This window comes from Elephantulus edwardii, unplaced genomic scaffold (assembly GCF_000299155.1).
Source record: "Elephantulus edwardii isolate Elephantulus edwardi_28Jun2011 unplaced genomic scaffold, EleEdw1.0 scaffold00077, whole genome shotgun sequence".
NCBI classification, from domain to species: Eukaryota; Metazoa; Chordata; class Mammalia; order Macroscelidea; family Macroscelididae; genus Elephantulus; species Elephantulus edwardii.
In genome coordinates, this window is record NW_006399827.1 from 8706899 (window position 1) to 8724252 (window position 17354).

A 17354-nucleotide genomic window follows, 5' to 3' on the forward strand; every position below is an offset into this window, starting at 1 on the left:
CCAGAAGTCAAGTGGAAACCGTGTAGATCACTTAGGGGCCAAATTAGATTAGAACGTGTATGTCACGCTGAGGTGTGTTGACAAGGAATGTTGTTCAATGCTGTCAAATCGATTCTGACTCCTAAGAATCCTGTGTGTAGTACGGCCACGTGGAATTTTCTAGGCTGTAGTCTCTATGGGAGCAGTTAGCCAGGTCTTTCTCCCGTGGAACCACTGGGTGAATCTGGAATAGCCACTCTTGGTTCGCATGGAATGCCCGAGTGGTTGAGTGGGTTTCAACTCACAGGGACCCTCCATGGGGTTTCTAAGGCCTGTAATTTTCCAGGAAGAGATTGCTCAGCTCTTTCCCTTAGAGCCGCTGTTACCTTTGAACTGCTGGCCTTTGGGTTAACAGCCTGGCACACTGTGCATTATGACAAAAAAATAGGAGGTCTGAAAAAATGCCAGTTTCCCTTTAGGTTCATCCCTTCTTCATCCCCCAGGAGCCACTAAGACAGCACACTGGCAACTGACCAGTCAAAGAAGAAGGAAGTTCTTTATGGCAAATCACAAGGACAGAAGAGGGTGGGAGGGGGCAGGAAGAGGGCCTGGGAGGAGCCCCTTCTCCGCCACGTTCTTTTCTTCACAGCTTTAGATGCCTTTCCATCTCCTCTCGAAGTTTGAATTTCTGGATCTAGAGGAAAGAGAGGGGAGTAAGAACCAGGCGTGGCGCCTCTGCCAGCTAGGGTGACCAACCATTTCAGTCTGCCTGGATTTGAGGCATGTCTCTGGGGTTTTAGTACTAAAACCAGTGAAAGGCAAAGCAGAATGTGTGAACAAGCTGGTCATGGCACTGCCTGCTGTGAGAGTGGGTGACCATCATGGAGGGAATCAGGGGTCCCAGCCAAGGGAATCATAACTGGCTGTACCTGGGCCCCCAGACTGCCCTGCCCCTCCTCCATACCCACCTTTCCTGAGATGGTGAGGGGGTACTTGTTGACAAACACGATGTAGCGGGGAATCTTGAAGTGGGAGATCTGTAGATCAGAGGGGAGTGGACGGCAAGCATGAGGGTGGGCGGGTGAGAAAGAGGGCTGTACTTGGCAGGAAGCCAAAGGCGTTATCATCCAATGCTGGGGTGCCCAGGAGAGATGGGGTGAAGAGCCCAGCAGAACCACCAGGGGTCGGGGTAGGTGTTGGGCTTGACTATCCCACCTTCCCTTTGCAGAAAGCTTTGATCTCCTCAGCGGTGGCATTCTCCCCAGTCTTCAGCCGGATGCAGGCACAAATTTCCTCCCCCATCCTCTGGTCCTTCACACCCACCACCTGCCAGGTCCAAGATCAGACATCGCCAGCTGTCATCCACGGTTCCTGCTCTCCGAGGGTCTCCTGGACTCCTCCGGACTTCCCATCTTACCTGCACCTCCTGCACCTGTGGGTGTTTGTGAAAGAAGTCCTCAAGCTCCGCGGGATAGATGTTCTCCCCTCCGCGGATGATCATGTCCTTGGAGCGGCCCACAATCTTGCAGAAGCCGTCTTTGTCCATCACGGCGATGTCTCTGCAAGGAAAGCGCCTTGGTGGGTTCTTGCTCTCCTTTATCTACCAAGTGCCTGCTCTGTCTGTGCTTCTAGAAAAAGCATCCTGGACAAGATGCAACCCTTAAACAGGGTCTGAAGGAGGAGGCAGAGGAACTAAACCAAGACCTCTAACATAATCTCTCTGTCTCTATAAGTATACCTCTTTTTTTATCATAGCTGACTTTTATCATTCGACTGTTTTCTTCTTCAAGAAGTCTTCTCTGAACACTCAAGCTAAAGGGAGTCCCCTTCCCACCATAGCTATCATCTCTGCAATAATCTTATTTTAATCTCTCTTGGCATTTATCAGTGTTGGTTTGAAAGGATCTTGTTTGTAATCTAGTACCTCTCACCAAACTTGTGGGAAGAACCAGTGGAGCCCGTCCCATCTTGCTGTTGGACTGGACTGCCACTGTCTACAATGTGTTTGCTCATAAAACAAACAAACCAAGAGAGCTGCTGTTGAGATGCTTGTGACTCATGGTGATTCACATAGCATGTTGTGGAGTAGAATTGTATTCCATAAGCTTCTTGAGGCTGTGATCTTTTCAAAGGCCATCACCAGGCCCTTCGTGTGAGGTACCTCTGGGTGGATTGGCACCATCAACCTTTCAATTGGCTGTCAGGTCCTAAAAACTACACCACCCAGGGATTCTGCTGGCACATAGTAGGTACGTAACAAGTGACCAAATCGTGATTGGGGCACTGGTGCAGTGGTGTCCTATCCAAGCTCTCAGATCAGTACCACATTTGACCCCCCAATAACGTTGCACATGACTATCCCTACTTTATAGACTTTGAAAATGAATCTTATTATTATTATTACTATTTTTAAATTTTTATTGTATTATTTTTATGTGTACCGTCAAATCAGATCTGACTGGTACAGGAGGAGATTGCCCCCTCCTTCTCCTGCAGAGCATCTGGTAGATTTGAACCGCATACCTCTGGGATTACAGTGCACCGTCTTGCCACTAGGCCACCAGAGCTCCCTGGAAATGAATCTTTAAGATATGATGCTCTGGGGGTGTGGTCCATAGGAAGCCACGCTGCTAACCCAAAGCCCACGCCTCTCTGGTGGTTCAAATTCAACAGCCAGCAGCTCTGTGGGAGAAAGATGGGCAGTCTTCCTTCTGTGTGATTTACAGCCTCAGAAACCCAGTGGAAGGTTAGCTATGAATCAGGCCCCAGTGGCAATGAGAATGACTGAGAGAGAAGATGTGAAGAGCTCATTTCAACACTCGTGTTTTCCCTGTCGTCCTTTAATGCTCCCAGCTCAGCCCACCCTCCAGCCCATCCTGTCCTCTCACCCTGTCCGGTACCACCTATCTTGTCCGATCGCCTCCTCGGTCTTCTGGGGGTCACCCCAGTAGCCCAGCATGACGCAGTACCCTCGGATCCACAGCTCCCCAGGTGTGTTCAGCTCCACAAGCGCCTTGGACTCTGTGTTCACAATCTGGGCCTGGGAGAGGGAAGCGTCAGGGTGGGGCCTCCAATTCTATCACTTTAGAATGGGAAGGATATTGCGCACAACCCAGGAAAAGAGAGGTGCAGATAGCCATTAGCAAGTGGAGACCTGAGCTGGAAGCTGGGTCTGAAGGAACACTGTGGCCCAAGGCATGGACTGAGCCGGGAGGGTGAATGTGGGAAGGAAGCCGCCACAATGACAGAGCCCTGTGGAAGGCCAGCAAAGAAATGATAAAGTTTAGAAGACAAGAAAGTCTCTCCTCACATGCCAGCATGCAGAGAGTAAGAAAGCCAGAGAGGAGGGCATGGCAGTGCCATGTGACCCAGAGAGCAGCAAAGAGGCATCTGAAAGCCTCACAGGGGAAAAATGGGCCTTGGCCAGCAGCCCACGGAAAATTCAGCCTCTGTGTGCTTCAGGGTCTGTATCTATGAAATGGGGCGAACTGTGCCTGCCTTCCTCATAAGAGTGTTAGGGACTGGCGAACAAATGCAAAGACACTAATTGTCACTGCACCCTCATTCCTCACAGGATGAGGCAGGGAGGGGGCTGGAAAGACTCAAACCAACATGGTGGTTAGTCCCCAGGGAATCCTGGGCCACTGCCAGAGACCCTGCAGGGGCAAATGAGGGGAGTGGGGGAGCTGGCTGTGGGCTCGCATAACAATATCAGTATTGGGGCAGGAAACACATCCTGAATGTGAATCTGAGAAGGAGAAGTGCTCTGGGTCACCCTGTGTGGAATGAGGGACCCCCAAAGGGGCAGGCTGCTTGGGGAATGAAGTGTTTACGCCTAAACCAAAGGGAGAGGCAGGCCAGACAGCCAGGCAGGCCACTCTCCACGCTCTTGCTCCTCTGTAGACTTCCCTGGCCGCTCAGAACAGACAGTGGGACTTGGCAAAAACACACGGCAGACAGGAAGGGAGACTGAGGAGAAGTTCAGCTGGCAGTGGCTCAGGCCTCCGCTCCAGCTTTCTTCCTCTCTCCAGCCTCAGCCTCAGAGAAAGGCCAAGGCCCAGTGAGACCCTGTGTCTCCAGAGAACTAACTGTGTGGCTCTCAGACTGCAACTGGTATTTGTCCTTGGGGCTGCATCCCAGTTGATCTGTAGGATGTGGGGTCCTTCCCGCCTCACAGTGGCTCACCTCCGTGTGAGGCATGACTCTGCCCACACTTTCTGCCTTCTGTTCCTCAGGGTCATCAGGGAAGTGCATGAAGGTCACAGGGCTGTTCTCGGTGGTCCCATAAGCAACCTGGAGGGTGGGGGAAGGGGTTTTCAGAGTGCCCAGTGGAGGAATGCAGTGAGCTGCCCTGGAGAAGCCAGGGAGGGATTGCTTTTAAGACAAGAGGAGCATGAAGAGTGGCTGAATGATGGGAACAGAAATGTGAGTAGTAGAGGTCAGGGGTCAGGAGTCAAGGATCAAATAGGCAGATGCACCAGGACAGTGCACAGGCTAGATCCCTGCAGAGGAACCAGCTCTGAAAATTGAGCTCAGGGAAACTATTATTTTCCAGTCTCCTGCTAGAAAAACAAACAGATTCATCCTGGAGAGGGTTAAACCGGGCGGCTCCTTGGAGGAAAGGATTCTGAGGTTTCGTCAAACATACTTTGGACATGTTGTAAGGATGGACCGATCCTTGGAGAGGGATATCATGCTTGGTAGGGTGGACGGACAGCACAGGAAGGGAAGGCCTTCTATGAGGTTGATTGATTCAGTGACTGGGGTAATCGGGATGGCTGTATCAGAGACAGTGTGATTGGCACAGGACAGAGCAGAGTTTAGGGCTGTTGTACATAGGGTGACTATGAGTCACAAGCGACTGATGGCACATAACAACAACCAGATTTCCCTAAATAGCCACTGGCCTGCAGCTCTCAACATTACCAACGTGCTAACTTCTGCCCCTCGTTTCCAGACTGCTCCCCTCAATTTCAGGCCACAATATCCCAGCTGAAGGTCCCATAAACCTGATGAGAAAGCCAGTCCACTTTTGCCCGCCTGGGATCTACACAGGCAGCCTCATCCCTCAAACCTGGGACACATGCCTGGCCTTGGGGTAGGTGCCTCTTCACAGTTTTGGAAGTTTTCCTGTGAATTTATTTCCATCAACACAAAAGTACAGCCAGCAGCATCCCTCTCCCTCCCCCCCCACCCCCCCCCCCCAACTACACACACACAGACAGACACACTCATTCCTAGTGGTTAAAACATCCTGAGCAGAAAAACCAGAAGCCCGTCATGGAGGAGCCCAAATATATCAGGGAATGTTCCGGGCCAAGTATGACCCTTATGTAGAGGTAAGGGAGGCTCTCTGACTAGGTTCCCCGCCTCTGGGTACTGGGTGAGCCCAGTTCTCTGGAACCCTCCCCCTCTGTCCGATGCTTAGAAAGGACACCAGACTCTTTGTCTGAGCCCATCCCCCTCCTTCCCCTTGCTTGGTGTGGACACAGCCAGGGTCTGGCTCAAACTTGGAGTCCTGGGGTCCCTCCCCCAGTACAGGCAATGCCCCCTGCCAGGCAGCCCAGCTGGCCCAGGGCATAGAGCTGTCATCCTACCCGTCTACTTTCCCTTTTCCACAGCAATCTGCTCACCAAGACTGGCACACAGTGGGCACACAGAGCCCTGGCTGGCAGGCACTGGCTTCCTGGAACCTCGGGTTGGGCCGCCAGAGCCATTCTGTGCTGGACCATGGTATCCAGGACCTGCCTGCTCACCCGCCCCACTGTCCTGGGGCCACTGCCTGGGTGTGGCCTGCACCAAGTATATCTCGGCGCCACCCTGAAAAATCCCTTGGGGGGGAGGTCCTGACCACCATGGGTAGAGGGGGTGAGAATATTTTGAGATTAAGGGGGGCGGGCGCTTGCTCAGTTGCCCTGACTCCAGGCGTGTTTCTGAGTGATGAGGGTCACCCTCACCCCAATTTTCTGGTAAGCCAACAGCCTTTGGGGTGGGAGGTATGATTGTATTAAGGGCGGACAGGAGATGGCAGAAACTCAAGTCCACAGCTGGGAAAGGAGGGGTGAGTCCAGAGTGAGGAAATGGCTCTCATCTCCTGGAGTGTCCAGTCCAATGCAGGACAGCACGAGTCCCATTAAAGCGCCAACCACGGCGGGACTCACATCCCTGTGGGCATTCCTCCCTCCGGTGGCCGGGCACATGGCCCAGAGGGTTTGGGAGGGGGAGGCTCAACTTGAGCAAACAAATTCAGACTCAGGGAACGCCTCCCTCCCTCCTTCCCACTGCTGGTGTGAACTCAGACCTCTAGACACACCTTTATCTTCTCGCCCAGTGCCCTGATTTGGGGGTGGGGGGATTAAAGGATGGAGAAAGGGAGGAGGGACTTAGGGCCTGAGAGCACGCGGGAAGAGGGCCACCCGAGGGGCGAGGTTTTGGGCCACGGTCCTAGCCAGGCAGGTCACCAGCCGGGGGCGAAGGGCGCTCCCCGTCGAGGTCTGGGGCGCTTCTCCGGGCGAGAGGGGGTTAAGCCTGGTGGCCCTGATGCTCCACGTAGGAGCTGGCTGGGCTGCCGGCTGCGGTCAGGGCCGCGGTATAAGTAGGGCGGGAGACCCGAGGATGAGGACTCGCCGCTGCCCGCGCTCGGCCACCGCTGCCACCGCTGCCCCAGGCTCCCGGCCATGGCCCGCCCGGTGCTCCTGCTCAGCCTCGGCCTCCTGGCCAGCCTGCTGCCGGCGCTGGCCGCCTGCCCCCAGAACTGTCACTGCCACGGCGACCTGCAGCACGTCATCTGCGACAAGGTGGGGTTACAGAAGATCCCCAAGGTCTCTGAGAAGACCAAGCTGCTCAACGTGCAGCGCAACAACTTCCCAGTGCTGGCTGCCAACTCGTTCCGGGCCATGCCGAACCTCGTGTCACTGCACCTGCAGCACTGCCAGATCCGAGAGGTGGCGGCCGGCGCCTTCCGAGGCCTCAAGCAGCTCATCTACCTGTATCTGTCCCACAACGACATCCGCGTGCTGCGCGCAGGCGCCTTCGACGACCTGACCGAGCTCACCTACCTCTACCTGGACCACAACAAGGTGACCGAGCTGCCCCGCGGGCTGCTCTCGCCGCTGGTCAACCTCTTCATCCTGCAGCTCAACAACAACAAGATCCGCGAGCTGCGCGCAGGCGCCTTCCAGGGCGCCAAGGACCTGCGCTGGCTCTACCTGTCGGAGAACGCCATCGGCTCAGTGCAGCCCGGCGCTCTGGACGACGTGGAGAACCTCGCCAAGTTCTACTTGGACCAGAACCAACTGTCCAGCTACCCCTTGGCGGCTCTGAGCAAGCTGCGGGTGGTGGAGGAGCTGAAGCTGTCCAATAACCCTCTGAAGAGCATCCCGGACAACGCCTTCCAGTCCTTTGGCAGATACCTGGAGACCCTCTGGCTGGACAACACCAACCTGGAGAAGGTAAGCTCCTGGCTGTGGAGCTCTGTTCTGGCTCCTGCTTTCCTTCTTGGAGGCCCAGGGATCCTGGGCCACCACTGGGTACCACCTCCTCACCTCCCTAATTCTGTCTGCCCCCCAGTTTAACATTAAGGTAAACAGAAGACTCCTTGGGTGAGGAGCTGCACTGCCTCTGTCCTTTACTTGTCATATCTGCTAACTCTGGCTCTAAGTCTTGATTCCTGTCCTTCCAGGAGCCATACAAATGGCCTCCCAAGGAGGCATTACAGTGTCTGCAAACCCCCAAATGTGGACAGTGGCCACCTCTTCCTGTTAGGCCTTCTGCCCTTGCCCACACCCCACCCGCCCCAGTAAACCTGCAACCCCATAAAGGAAGGTTTGTTTATAGAGGAGCTTTCCAGAGGAGCTGGACGAACCAGGCCCACAAAGAGACCCTGTTTCTGGTGGGGGCTGTGCATGTCTGCAAGGTGAGGGGGGTGCTGGGGGAGGGTGAGGGGAGCAGATACCTGAGAAAGACGCACCTCCACACCCTTCAGTGGCCTTGGAGAGCCCCCTGCCCCACCCACCATCCTAGTTCCACTGCGTTCCTCATGGACCTTTAAGCAAAGTTGGAGAAGTCAGGGCCTGGAAACCAGGGGCTCGCCCAGGCTACAGCCTCGGTGCCCACAGGCTCCATGAAGGAGCAAAGGTAAAAGCTGCGGACCATCATCAGCTTTGGCACAGAAACCCAGGCATCTCCGCGGGGACAAGTGTCTGAGCCTCACTTTGCCCAGCTCTCAACTGCCCTTCACCCATCCCACTCCTGAGGCTGTTTTTTTCTGATGTATCCTTAGTCCTCCACCCTCCTGAGGTATCCAGGACCAGGCCAGGTGGGTCTACCTTGGGTAGGGCTGGAACTCTCCTTAGGATTGGAAAGTCACCCTGGTGCCAGGGACATTACCCAGGAGGTGTGAGTGGGAGCCAGGATTCAGCACTGTCTGGTCACCAGAGAACATTGGATAGTCATTCCCCTAGCCTGAGCACAGGAGTGGGGATGGAGGGCGAGATCAAATCTGGATAGTAGCCAGCCTTTGCTTGGGTGGAGTGCGCCTGTCCTTCTTCAGCCCTGGCCCCTTTCCCAGCTGAAGTCAGAGTCCCTTATGTCCTAGCAGCATCACAGTGGCCTTTCAGTGGGCAGCAGAGCTGGGTATCAAGGGCTCATTTGGGGCAGGGGATGCCAGGGAGGAACTGCAGCCAAGATGTGGGCACCAACAGGACATTTCCTCTGGAGCCATCCAGCCGGACTCAAGTCTCCACCTAGGTGGCTCCACAAATAGTGGCTGGCAGACAGCGAGGGAGTCATGAGGACAGAGCTGGGGAGGTCCCAGGACCCTGGGGTTGTGGGGAGCCTGGGCCTACTGCCCACCTCACCAAACACCGACAGGGGCCAGACCCTGGCTGTGTCCCCAGTCCCAGTGTTTATGCAACGAGTGTGGGGCCAAGGGAAGAGTACTGGGTATTTACTGCAACTACTGTTTATTGCCTGGTGTGACTCCACCCAAGGGACTTCACTTCTTTGAGCCTCTGGTTTCCCATCTGCATACTGGGAATCTCAGCGTCCAGTGCATGGGTAGTGCAGATAGAGAGTGTGCCTGGCCGCTGACACAGAGGTTAGGGATTCAGGTCCACTTAGAAGTGCCTAAGAGAAAAGGCCTGGATATCCACTGCCGAAACAGCCACTGAAAATCTGGTGGTGCATAGTTCTCCTCTGGCACCCACGGGGCCACCATGAGCAGGAGTTGATTCTATGGGCAACTGTCATCTGTGGTAACTGTAGTGACAATGGTCTCTCTCCTCAAGGAGCCAACTTTTGTCAAGGGACATGGCAGGGGACGGGGCTGGGAGCTCACCCATGACCATCTTGTTTCCCAGATCTCAGATGGTGCCTTCCTGGGTGTGACCACACTGAAACACGTCCATCTGGAGAACAACCGCCTGAGCCAGCTACCCTCCAGCTTTCCCTTTGAAGGCCTGGAGACCCTCGCCATCACCAACAACCCCTGGAAGTGTACCTGCCAACTTCAGGGCCTGAGGAGGTGCGAATACTGCTTCCCTCCCCTGTGCTGGAACCCATGTTCAGGGGAGGGAGTAGGGCACCAGCCCTGCTCCTGCCCTAGTAGATGTGGGACCCTGAGGCCCTCTGCTTCCCCATCTGTAAACAGAGGGGGACAGTTCCAGGCAATCCCGAGGCCACATGAGTCCTGCCCCAGCACTCTCATATCTCTCCCCCAACTTCAATGACTCTCTGTCTCTCCAGGTGGCTGGAAGCCAAGACCTCTCGCCCAGGTGCTACCTGCAGCTCGCCCTCCAAGTTCAGGGGCCAGCACATCCGGGACACGACCGCCTTCAGAGGCTGCAAGTTCCCCACCAAGAGGTCCAAGAAAGCTGGCCGCCATTAAACAGGTGGGTAGTTCCCCCACTCCCCTCTGGAGATTCCAGCAAGGAAGGAAGATACCTCAGGATACTTCCTCCTCCAGGTCCTCCATTTCAGCCAGAAGAAGATGGGAGGCCTGGGGCTTTCTAAGCTGGTCCAGGAACATGCATGAGGGGCTTCCCTCCTCTACCCATCACCTGGCTTCCATCTGGGCTGTGGATGTCCTGACCACCGGACCCTTTCTCACTGCAGGTCCTCACCCAGCCAGTCCTGGTGACTGGCCTCTGCCGTCTGCTGGAGAGACTACTGACCTTTCCACCTGACCCCGCCTTCTCCCCACAGCCCCAGCCAATGCACTGAGCTGCCCACTCCTAGATGTCCTGGAGGGGAGGCCCTGGGTACTCCGGCTCCCGCACATGGAGGCCAAGAGAATAGCAGCCTGTCTGACCATTATTCCTGGCCCCAACACCCTGGTGCCTTGTCAAGACACCCTACTCCACCTCCAGCCACTCCCCAGAATCACCTTGTCTCTGATCCCTCTCCCTGTCATTTGGAAACCAACATCAGATATGGCCCTGACTCTGCTTCCAGAAAGAGTCGTAAGCCTGTACCTTTACTCCACCAGCCCCCCGCCCACCAGGATGCTAGTGTGGACACCTGTGCCTTGCTGCACACTCTCCCAAGCTGCGTTTCTCCCCCAGATTTCTATAAATATAAATTTATGTGTGTATATTATATACTCCAGTCACCCAGTCCCTGATGTACCAGCCGCTGTAGACATCAGATTATCTGCTCACGTTTACCTTTCAGCATAAGGGCTGGACGCGAGGCTGTGGCAGATTCCTGAGGCTCCCCCAGAGATCCAGCCTGGGCTTACCCCACGCTGGTCAGTCTGCTCTCACCCCAGGCCAGGCCTACCTTGCCCTGCTCGCAGCCACGTCCCAGCCAGCACTCACCGTCAGCTCCTTCAGGTGCAGCTTGTTAATGATGGCTCGGATCAGCTCGGGGGGTGCAGGGGACCCAGCAATCACACCTGAACCCGAGAGAAGGCTGACATGGCACCTTCCTTCTCCAAGTCCAGATCCCAGTCATAGTCCTCCATCTAGTGGCCAGCCTTGATCTGGTCCCTAGGGACTCTGGGGAGTGGCCCTTCTCCCATCCATGTCACAACTTAGTGTCCACTAAATTGAATTCGGGGAGCATATCTATCTCACCCAGGTCATTTCTGAGAGTAAGTCCCAGGCCACATAGAACTGGCAGCCCCCTACCCTCCCTGGGCCACCCTCGACCCCACCCCACCTCCGCTCATGGCTGAAATGTCATAGCTGGAGAAGTTGGGCTGGTTTAGGATGTCCACGAACATGGTAGGGGTTCCATACAGGAAGGTGCCTCTGTATAAGGGGGAAGACATCTCATAATTAGATGTGGAGGTGGAAGGGAACGCCTTCTCACCCACCTCACCTTGAACCTAGAGCAAGGGTCAAGGTAGAAACAGATGAGTAATGCCTAGGAGAAACTCTTTGAAAGCAGGAACTGGTCCTTTCTTGGGGTCCTCAGCTGCCCCTTGTCCCCAACTCTCCTTGTTAGAAGGAGGAAACACCTTGGGAAGGGCCTGAGGGCCAGGAAAGAGGACTCAAAGGGTCTCAGCAGCCCAAGGGTGCCTGTCCATCAATGCTCACCTCTCTTTGCTGACAGTCTCCAGAGCCTTCTTGCCATCAAAGGTCGGAGAGGACAGGATGAGGGTGGCACCGTGCACCATGCTCACCATCGTGCCCCCCACGGAGCCCAGGCAGTGGTACAGGGGGCTGGGAAGGACCAGCCGCATCTCATCTGGCCTCTGGAGATGGCAGCGGGAGGCTGGGTCTGTCACAGAGCCCCAGGGGCGGGTTCCTCTAGCCAGCAGGGGGCGCCCACTGAGCCCCACTAACTTCTATCCACACTGTCCTCCTCCCTGCAGTCTGGTCTGGGTGCCAGCCAGCCCTGCCCTGCCCACCTTTCCCAGCACCCCCTCACCTTCTGGTGCATGTTTAGGCGCCTCCCGATTATGCTGGAATTGTTGACAATGTTGTAGTGGGAGAGGGTGGCCCCCTTGGGGCTGCCTGTGGTGCCCTGGCAAAACAAGCAGATGTCAGCCTAGCCTCCCTCTCCTTCTCCTTGTCTACACATCCCCTTCCCACCATGGGCCACTGTGCAGAAGAGCACTGGGCCAAGAGGCTTCTGGACCCCAATCCATCCCTTGTTTAGTTTATGAAAGGTCTACCAGGCACTGTGCCAGGTGCTAGACATCTGTAAACAAATATCCTCATGCCACTCATAAGGTGTCTCCGAGGACGGTGCCACCCACCAACTGTATGGCCTCGGGTCTGGGCCTTAGTTTCTCATCTGTTCCCTGAGAGAGGAGGCTCTACCAGTTCTGACTCATGGGGGTTCAGTGAATTTTCCCCTGCCCTTGAGAACTGAGGTTGGGAGATGCATCACGAAGACACCAATTGCTGAGGTTTCCCAGGGCAGAGAGGACAGCCAGGAGAGGTCACCAAGGCCTTGGTTTTGGGCCAGCCTCAATAGAGTATCAGCTCTCCTGATATCTGCTAGCTGCCCATTCCCGGAGAAGGATCATGAGGCCGGAGGTTTGTTCGTATGTAGCCTGGGCTTAGGGCCTAGCGGCCTCTGCCCTACCGAGGTGAACTGGATGTTGATGGGGTCATGGCAGGACAGGAACTGCTGGGCAAAACGGAGCCGGGCCATGTGCTGCTCTGAGCCGCCTGCTTCTATCACGTCTTTCAGGAGCAACATGCCGGGCAGCGGCTCATCCACGGAGATAAGTGTGGTTAGGTCGGGGATCCTGGGGTGGGAAGGGTGAGAGAGTTGGGGTGAGCCAAGAGTGAGGCAGTCAGGGGTGCTGCACACGGACCCTTCTCTCATCCCCACCTCTGACTCTTCAAGGCCCCTGGCTGGGCCTTCTCCACTTCTGGACAGATCTGCTTCAGAATGTTGTAGTAATTCTGGGTCTTGAACTGCTTGGGGAACACGAGGGCTTTACAGCCCACCTATAGAAGAGAGTCACTTTGCTGGGTCAGCAGGAAGCCCGGGGCTGGGGTCCAGAGGGTCTCTAGACAATCAGTCCTTCTCTCTCACATGCACCACCATCCAGACACACATGTGCACCCCTCCAATACATACATATCCCATCCACACACACAGACACCCACAGACACTAGCTCACATATACCACCTCCAACACATTCACATGCACTATATTCCAAGACAAATGTACACATGCCTCTCCCCGAGACACATACCCATCATGCACCAGGAAACAGACACAACCCCAACACACAGACACAACCACCCCAGCACAACAGCCCGTGTCTGGCTGAGCACTGTCTCTGCGGAGTTGAGACCTCCTCCCACCCATGCAGCCCTAGGAAGGGCAGATGCCAAGTGTTGCCACTTTTGCACGCCCTGTCTCACCCCATCCCTGCTCTCTGTGCCAGGCACCAGCCAGGCCTACCTTCCTGAGGGCATACTCCAGCTCCATTGCCTGGTAGGCAGGGTTCACAGACACCTGTTGGGTGCAGCAGAGGCATCCTGTCAGTATACTGCTGCCCTGTCCCTCAAGCTGCTCCTGCACCCCGGGGGCACCTGCACCCACCCTCGGGTCCTCTTAAGGGACCCCAGGAGAAAGTCCGACCTGCTTTGATACTACTAGTCAGACCTTGGTTTGGCTCTGGAGCCAAAGGGTGTCCCCTCCACATACCCAGCTGTGCCAGGCCAGCCGCTCCTCACCAGAATGATGCCCGCCTGGGCAGTGGCCAGCTGGATGAGCACCCATGCGTATGAGTTAGGGCCCCACATGCCCAGCCGGTCGCCCTTGCAGAGGCCAATGCTTAGGAGTCCCGAAGCAGTTTTGTCCACCTGGTGTGAAGAGACAAAGCACAGACGTGAGATGGGCCCAGAGGTTCACCAGGCACAACAGAACCATCTGTGAGTAAAGAGACAGGAAGACCCCAGGCCACCAGGGGTCTTCAGTGGAGCCTAGGAATATGCATAATTAACATGTGTCCTAGGAGGTCTTGGTGTAGGAGGCATTGGGGCCTCCTCTGCCTGAGCTCTGTCCCCTTCTTCTGCCATGCCTTGGGGTTCTCGGGCTACTCCAACACATTGCCCTGTAGCCAGGTGTACGTCTTGTTCCGTGCCGTGCCACCTTTGCTCAGACAGAGCAGGTTGGGGACTAGCTCAGCCACTGAGGATTTAAAATCAGGACCTACCTCCTCCTTGAGCTGGGCAAAGGTTAACCTGAGGTTTTCCTGCATGACAACCAAGGCTTCTCGGTCTGGAAACCTCTGGGTTGTGGAGTCCAGGCATTGCCCCACGGTCTTGTGGCTAAGACGCATTCCGGTGTGACCCTGAACAAAGCTGAGGCCTCCGACGGGCAAGGGAACAGTGAGAGATGTGTCTTCTGTACTGTGGAGAAAGAGAAACATCCTTGACTGCACTGATCCAGTCCTCCCTGGGACCAAAGATCTACTTACAACGCTTTGGGGAGGGCACTGCATCTTCTCCATACCTTCTTGTAAGACAAGGACACCCTTGGACTGACCCTTTCTGCAACCTCAAGCCTAAGCAGCAGGGCAGGGACAATGTCGTCACAAGCTGAGGGCAAGGCGCCCTCCCTCACTTGTCTAAGAAAATGCTCCTGGGAAACCCAGGAGAACCTACCCACATGGATAGACAGGGTCGTCCAGATTGTGACCCATCCCCACCTCCTGCTCATTGGCACCCTTGCTTGGAATGCACTGAAATTCAAGGCCTTGGGTTCCAAGGCTATTCAGATGGCTGCTTTTTCCTCCTCTGAGCTTAAAAGTCAAAACAGAATCAGAGAAGCATTGGGGTGGAGGGGCAGATAGATACCCTACATTTTCACAGGCTCTCCACATGCCAAGCTGGACACCTATGGATTAGAAGTACTTCTCTGCCTTTACGTCTTCAAATGACCTTGGGACTTGGGGCTCCTGCTCTCGGATGATGCTATAGAAAAGTGGATGGTCCAAAGCCTGGTTAGACAGGGAAGCAGATATAAGATATGCCAGGGACACCCAGACACTCTCAAGTTCAAGGTTTCCTGATGCTGCTCAACGTTTCTTGATGAGGCGCCCCCGTACAGGGGCTCCTCGGCTTATCCCTGGGGCTGCCTCCACCTTTCTCGGGACATGGGCAGGTGCAAGGGCCTGGGTAGCCCAGAAGCCACAATCTGCTCTCTGTCTTTCAGAAATCTCAGATCTCCTTTTAGTCCCATCAGATTAAGAGTGACTTCTCAGAAGGGTGTCAAGCCAGATCTGAGTCTTCTAATTCTTGCTCCAGCGGGCTCTTCTGCACCGCTTAGCAACAGGGAGTCTGGGAAAGTCACCACGTCTTAGGAAAAATGGAGATAAAATAGGTCCTTTTGACACAGGTGACATGCAACTCAATCAAGAACAAGCCTATAAAGGCCACTGTTTTAGTTACCTAATGCTACTCCAGTGGAGACACAAGCAGAATGCATTCTCCTACAATTTAAGAGGCTAGAAATCCAAGGTCAAGTACAAGTTCTAAGCGAAGGCCCTCTGTCAGCTATGGAGGAAAGTGTTTCCTTTAGCTTCTATAGGCTGTTGAGATCACCAAGGGTCCTGGCCTTCCCCAGTGTCACGGAGTTTCATTGTTCAGGGACCTGGGTCCAAAAAGACAAATTCTGCTGTTGGCAGCTATTGCTTGGTGGTGCTGAGGATTCCCCCCCCCCCATTTTTTTTACTTCTCCATTTTGTCATCTCTATTGAGTTACCAGGCATCATAGGTCACACCTTAGGGGAAAAGTAAAACAAACAAACAAAAAACAAAAAAAAACACAAACCTTCAAACTCATTGCCATCAAGCGTGGACTGACTCACAGTGGACAGGTTTTCAGAGGTTGTGAATCACTCGGGAAAAGCCAGCTCATCTTTCCCTTGGAGCAGGTGGTGGATCCCACCCATCTGTCTTTGAGCTGGCACTGTACCTCCTTCCCTGCTGGCTTCCAATGGGATTAGGGAGTGTTTCGTTGCACCCTTAATCCTCTTGCAAATACTCAATCTAACAGGCCATGGGGCAGTCATTACACAACCTGCATTTGGTATAAGTATATTTTGAGTGGCACCCAGTTTAACCCATGGCAGGCACTTTGGAAGAGGTGAAGTACTACATAAACTGACAGTCATTTACCACCCCCTTCATGCCTTCACTGATCATTCAGTCACAAGACACACACTCCTGAGTGCCCATATGTGCCGGGGACTTGCTAGCAATTAAAAGTGAGTAAGTCATGGTGCATGGCTTACAGAGCTTCTTGTCTAGAGGGAATTCGATATTTATTAGCTTCTTCCAGGCAGAACTGTTGTTGGGTATGGTAAGTCAGCATAGACTCATTGTTTTTGTTATGTGGCATCAGGATTGGAGGAAGACTCATTAACAAACTGCATTATGCAGATGACACATCTAGCTTGCTGAAACTGAGGAGGACAAGAGACATTTGCTGCAGAAGGTCAAGGACTACAGCCTTCAGTATGGCTTGAAGCTAAAAAAATGATTCTCACCACCGGGCCAATTGGCAGCATCATGAGAGATGGTGAAGAGATGATGAAGGAGGAGAAGAAGAAGGAGGTGGAGGAGAGTGGTAAATGACTGTCAGTTTATGCAGTACTTCACCTCTTCCAAAGTATCTGTCATGGCTTAAATTGGGTGCCACTCAAAATATACATGTAATTGTTAACAATTGAGATTGTTAACAGTTTCAGCTTGTTTGGCTTCACAATCAATCCTCTTGGTACCAGCAGCCAGGAAATCAAAAGACTAATGGCATTGGGAAAATCTGCTGTCAAGGACCTCGCCAGAGACTGAAGAGCAACAATGTCAGTCTGGAGACTAAGGTGCACTTAATCCAGGCCATTGTCTTTGCAATAACTTGTCATGCATCAGATAACTGGACAATGACTAAGGATGATAGAATAAGAATTGATGCCTTTTAGTTGTGGTGCTGGAGAAGAGTATTGAAGATACCATAGACTGCTAAAAGAACAAACAGATTCAGCCTGAGCAGGGTGAAACCAGGCTGCTCCTTGGAGGTAAGGATTTGAAAGCTTCATCTGACATACTTTGGGCATGTTCCGAGGAGGAACCAGTCCTTGGAGAGGGACATCATGCTTGGAAGAATGGAGAGACAGTATAGGAGAGGAAGACACTGGATGAGATGGATTGACTCAGTGACTGGAATGAGGTGTGTCAGAGACAATGAGGTTGGCTCAGGATATAACAAGGTTTAAAACTGTTGTACTTATTAAGGTCACTTGAACTGCAAACAACTTAAAAGCATGTAACAACAACATGCCATAGGGTCAACAATGACCCATAGCACATCCAAAAACTTCTCCAGTAGGGTAAAAAGGGAAGCCACTGACTGGGAAAAAGTATTCGGTAATAACATATCAGATAAGGGACTTATATCC

The 17354-nt window shown here is 53.9% G+C and overlaps 2 protein-coding genes across 2 annotated transcripts in view; one reads left to right on the forward strand and one right to left on the reverse strand.

The window, feature by feature from the left end:
• Nucleotides 1-622: 622 nt before the first annotated feature.
• ACSF2 (acyl-CoA synthetase family member 2) overlaps nt 623-17354 on the reverse strand; it is a 51714-nt gene continuing 34982 nt past the window's right edge. The window contains exons 2-16 of the mRNA XM_006889294.1: nt 14109-14304; nt 13627-13755; nt 13352-13405; nt 12769-12887; nt 12517-12682; nt 11854-11949; nt 11520-11677; nt 11140-11231; nt 10797-10873; nt 4165-4272; nt 2868-3019; nt 1397-1538; nt 1195-1305; nt 948-1016; nt 623-673 (exon numbers count right to left, since the gene is read on the reverse strand). Of these exons, the coding sequence (XP_006889356.1) occupies nt 623-673; nt 948-1016; nt 1195-1305; nt 1397-1538; nt 2868-3019; nt 4165-4272; nt 10797-10873; nt 11140-11231; nt 11520-11677; nt 11854-11949; nt 12517-12682; nt 12769-12887; nt 13352-13405; nt 13627-13755; nt 14109-14304 (1720 nt within the window). The remainder of the gene's footprint in view (nt 674-947; nt 1017-1194; nt 1306-1396; nt 1539-2867; nt 3020-4164; nt 4273-10796; nt 10874-11139; nt 11232-11519; nt 11678-11853; nt 11950-12516; nt 12683-12768; nt 12888-13351; nt 13406-13626; nt 13756-14108; nt 14305-17354) is intronic.
• Nucleotides 6618-10245, forward strand: CHAD (chondroadherin). Its single transcript, XM_006889293.1, has 4 exons — nt 6618-7430; nt 9339-9502; nt 9724-9869; nt 10093-10245. The coding sequence occupies exons 1-3, from the start codon at nt 6657-6659 to the stop codon at nt 9863-9865; spliced, it is 1080 nt and encodes a 359-aa protein (XP_006889355.1). The 5' UTR covers nt 6618-6656; the 3' UTR covers nt 9866-9869; nt 10093-10245.

Bases quoted from the DNA above. Each gene is read 5' to 3' on its own strand.
- CHAD (XM_006889293.1), top strand. From the start codon at position 6,657: ATGGCCCGCCCGGTGCTCCTGCTCAGCCTCGGCCTCCTGGCCAGCCTG. The intron at 7,431-9,338 runs GTAAGCTCCTGG...CTTGTTTCCCAG, and splicing joins ACAACACCAACCTGGAGAAG to ATCTCAGATGGTGCCTTCCT. The intron at 9,503-9,723 runs GTGCGAATACTG...CTGTCTCTCCAG, and splicing joins CAACTTCAGGGCCTGAGGAG to GTGGCTGGAAGCCAAGACCT.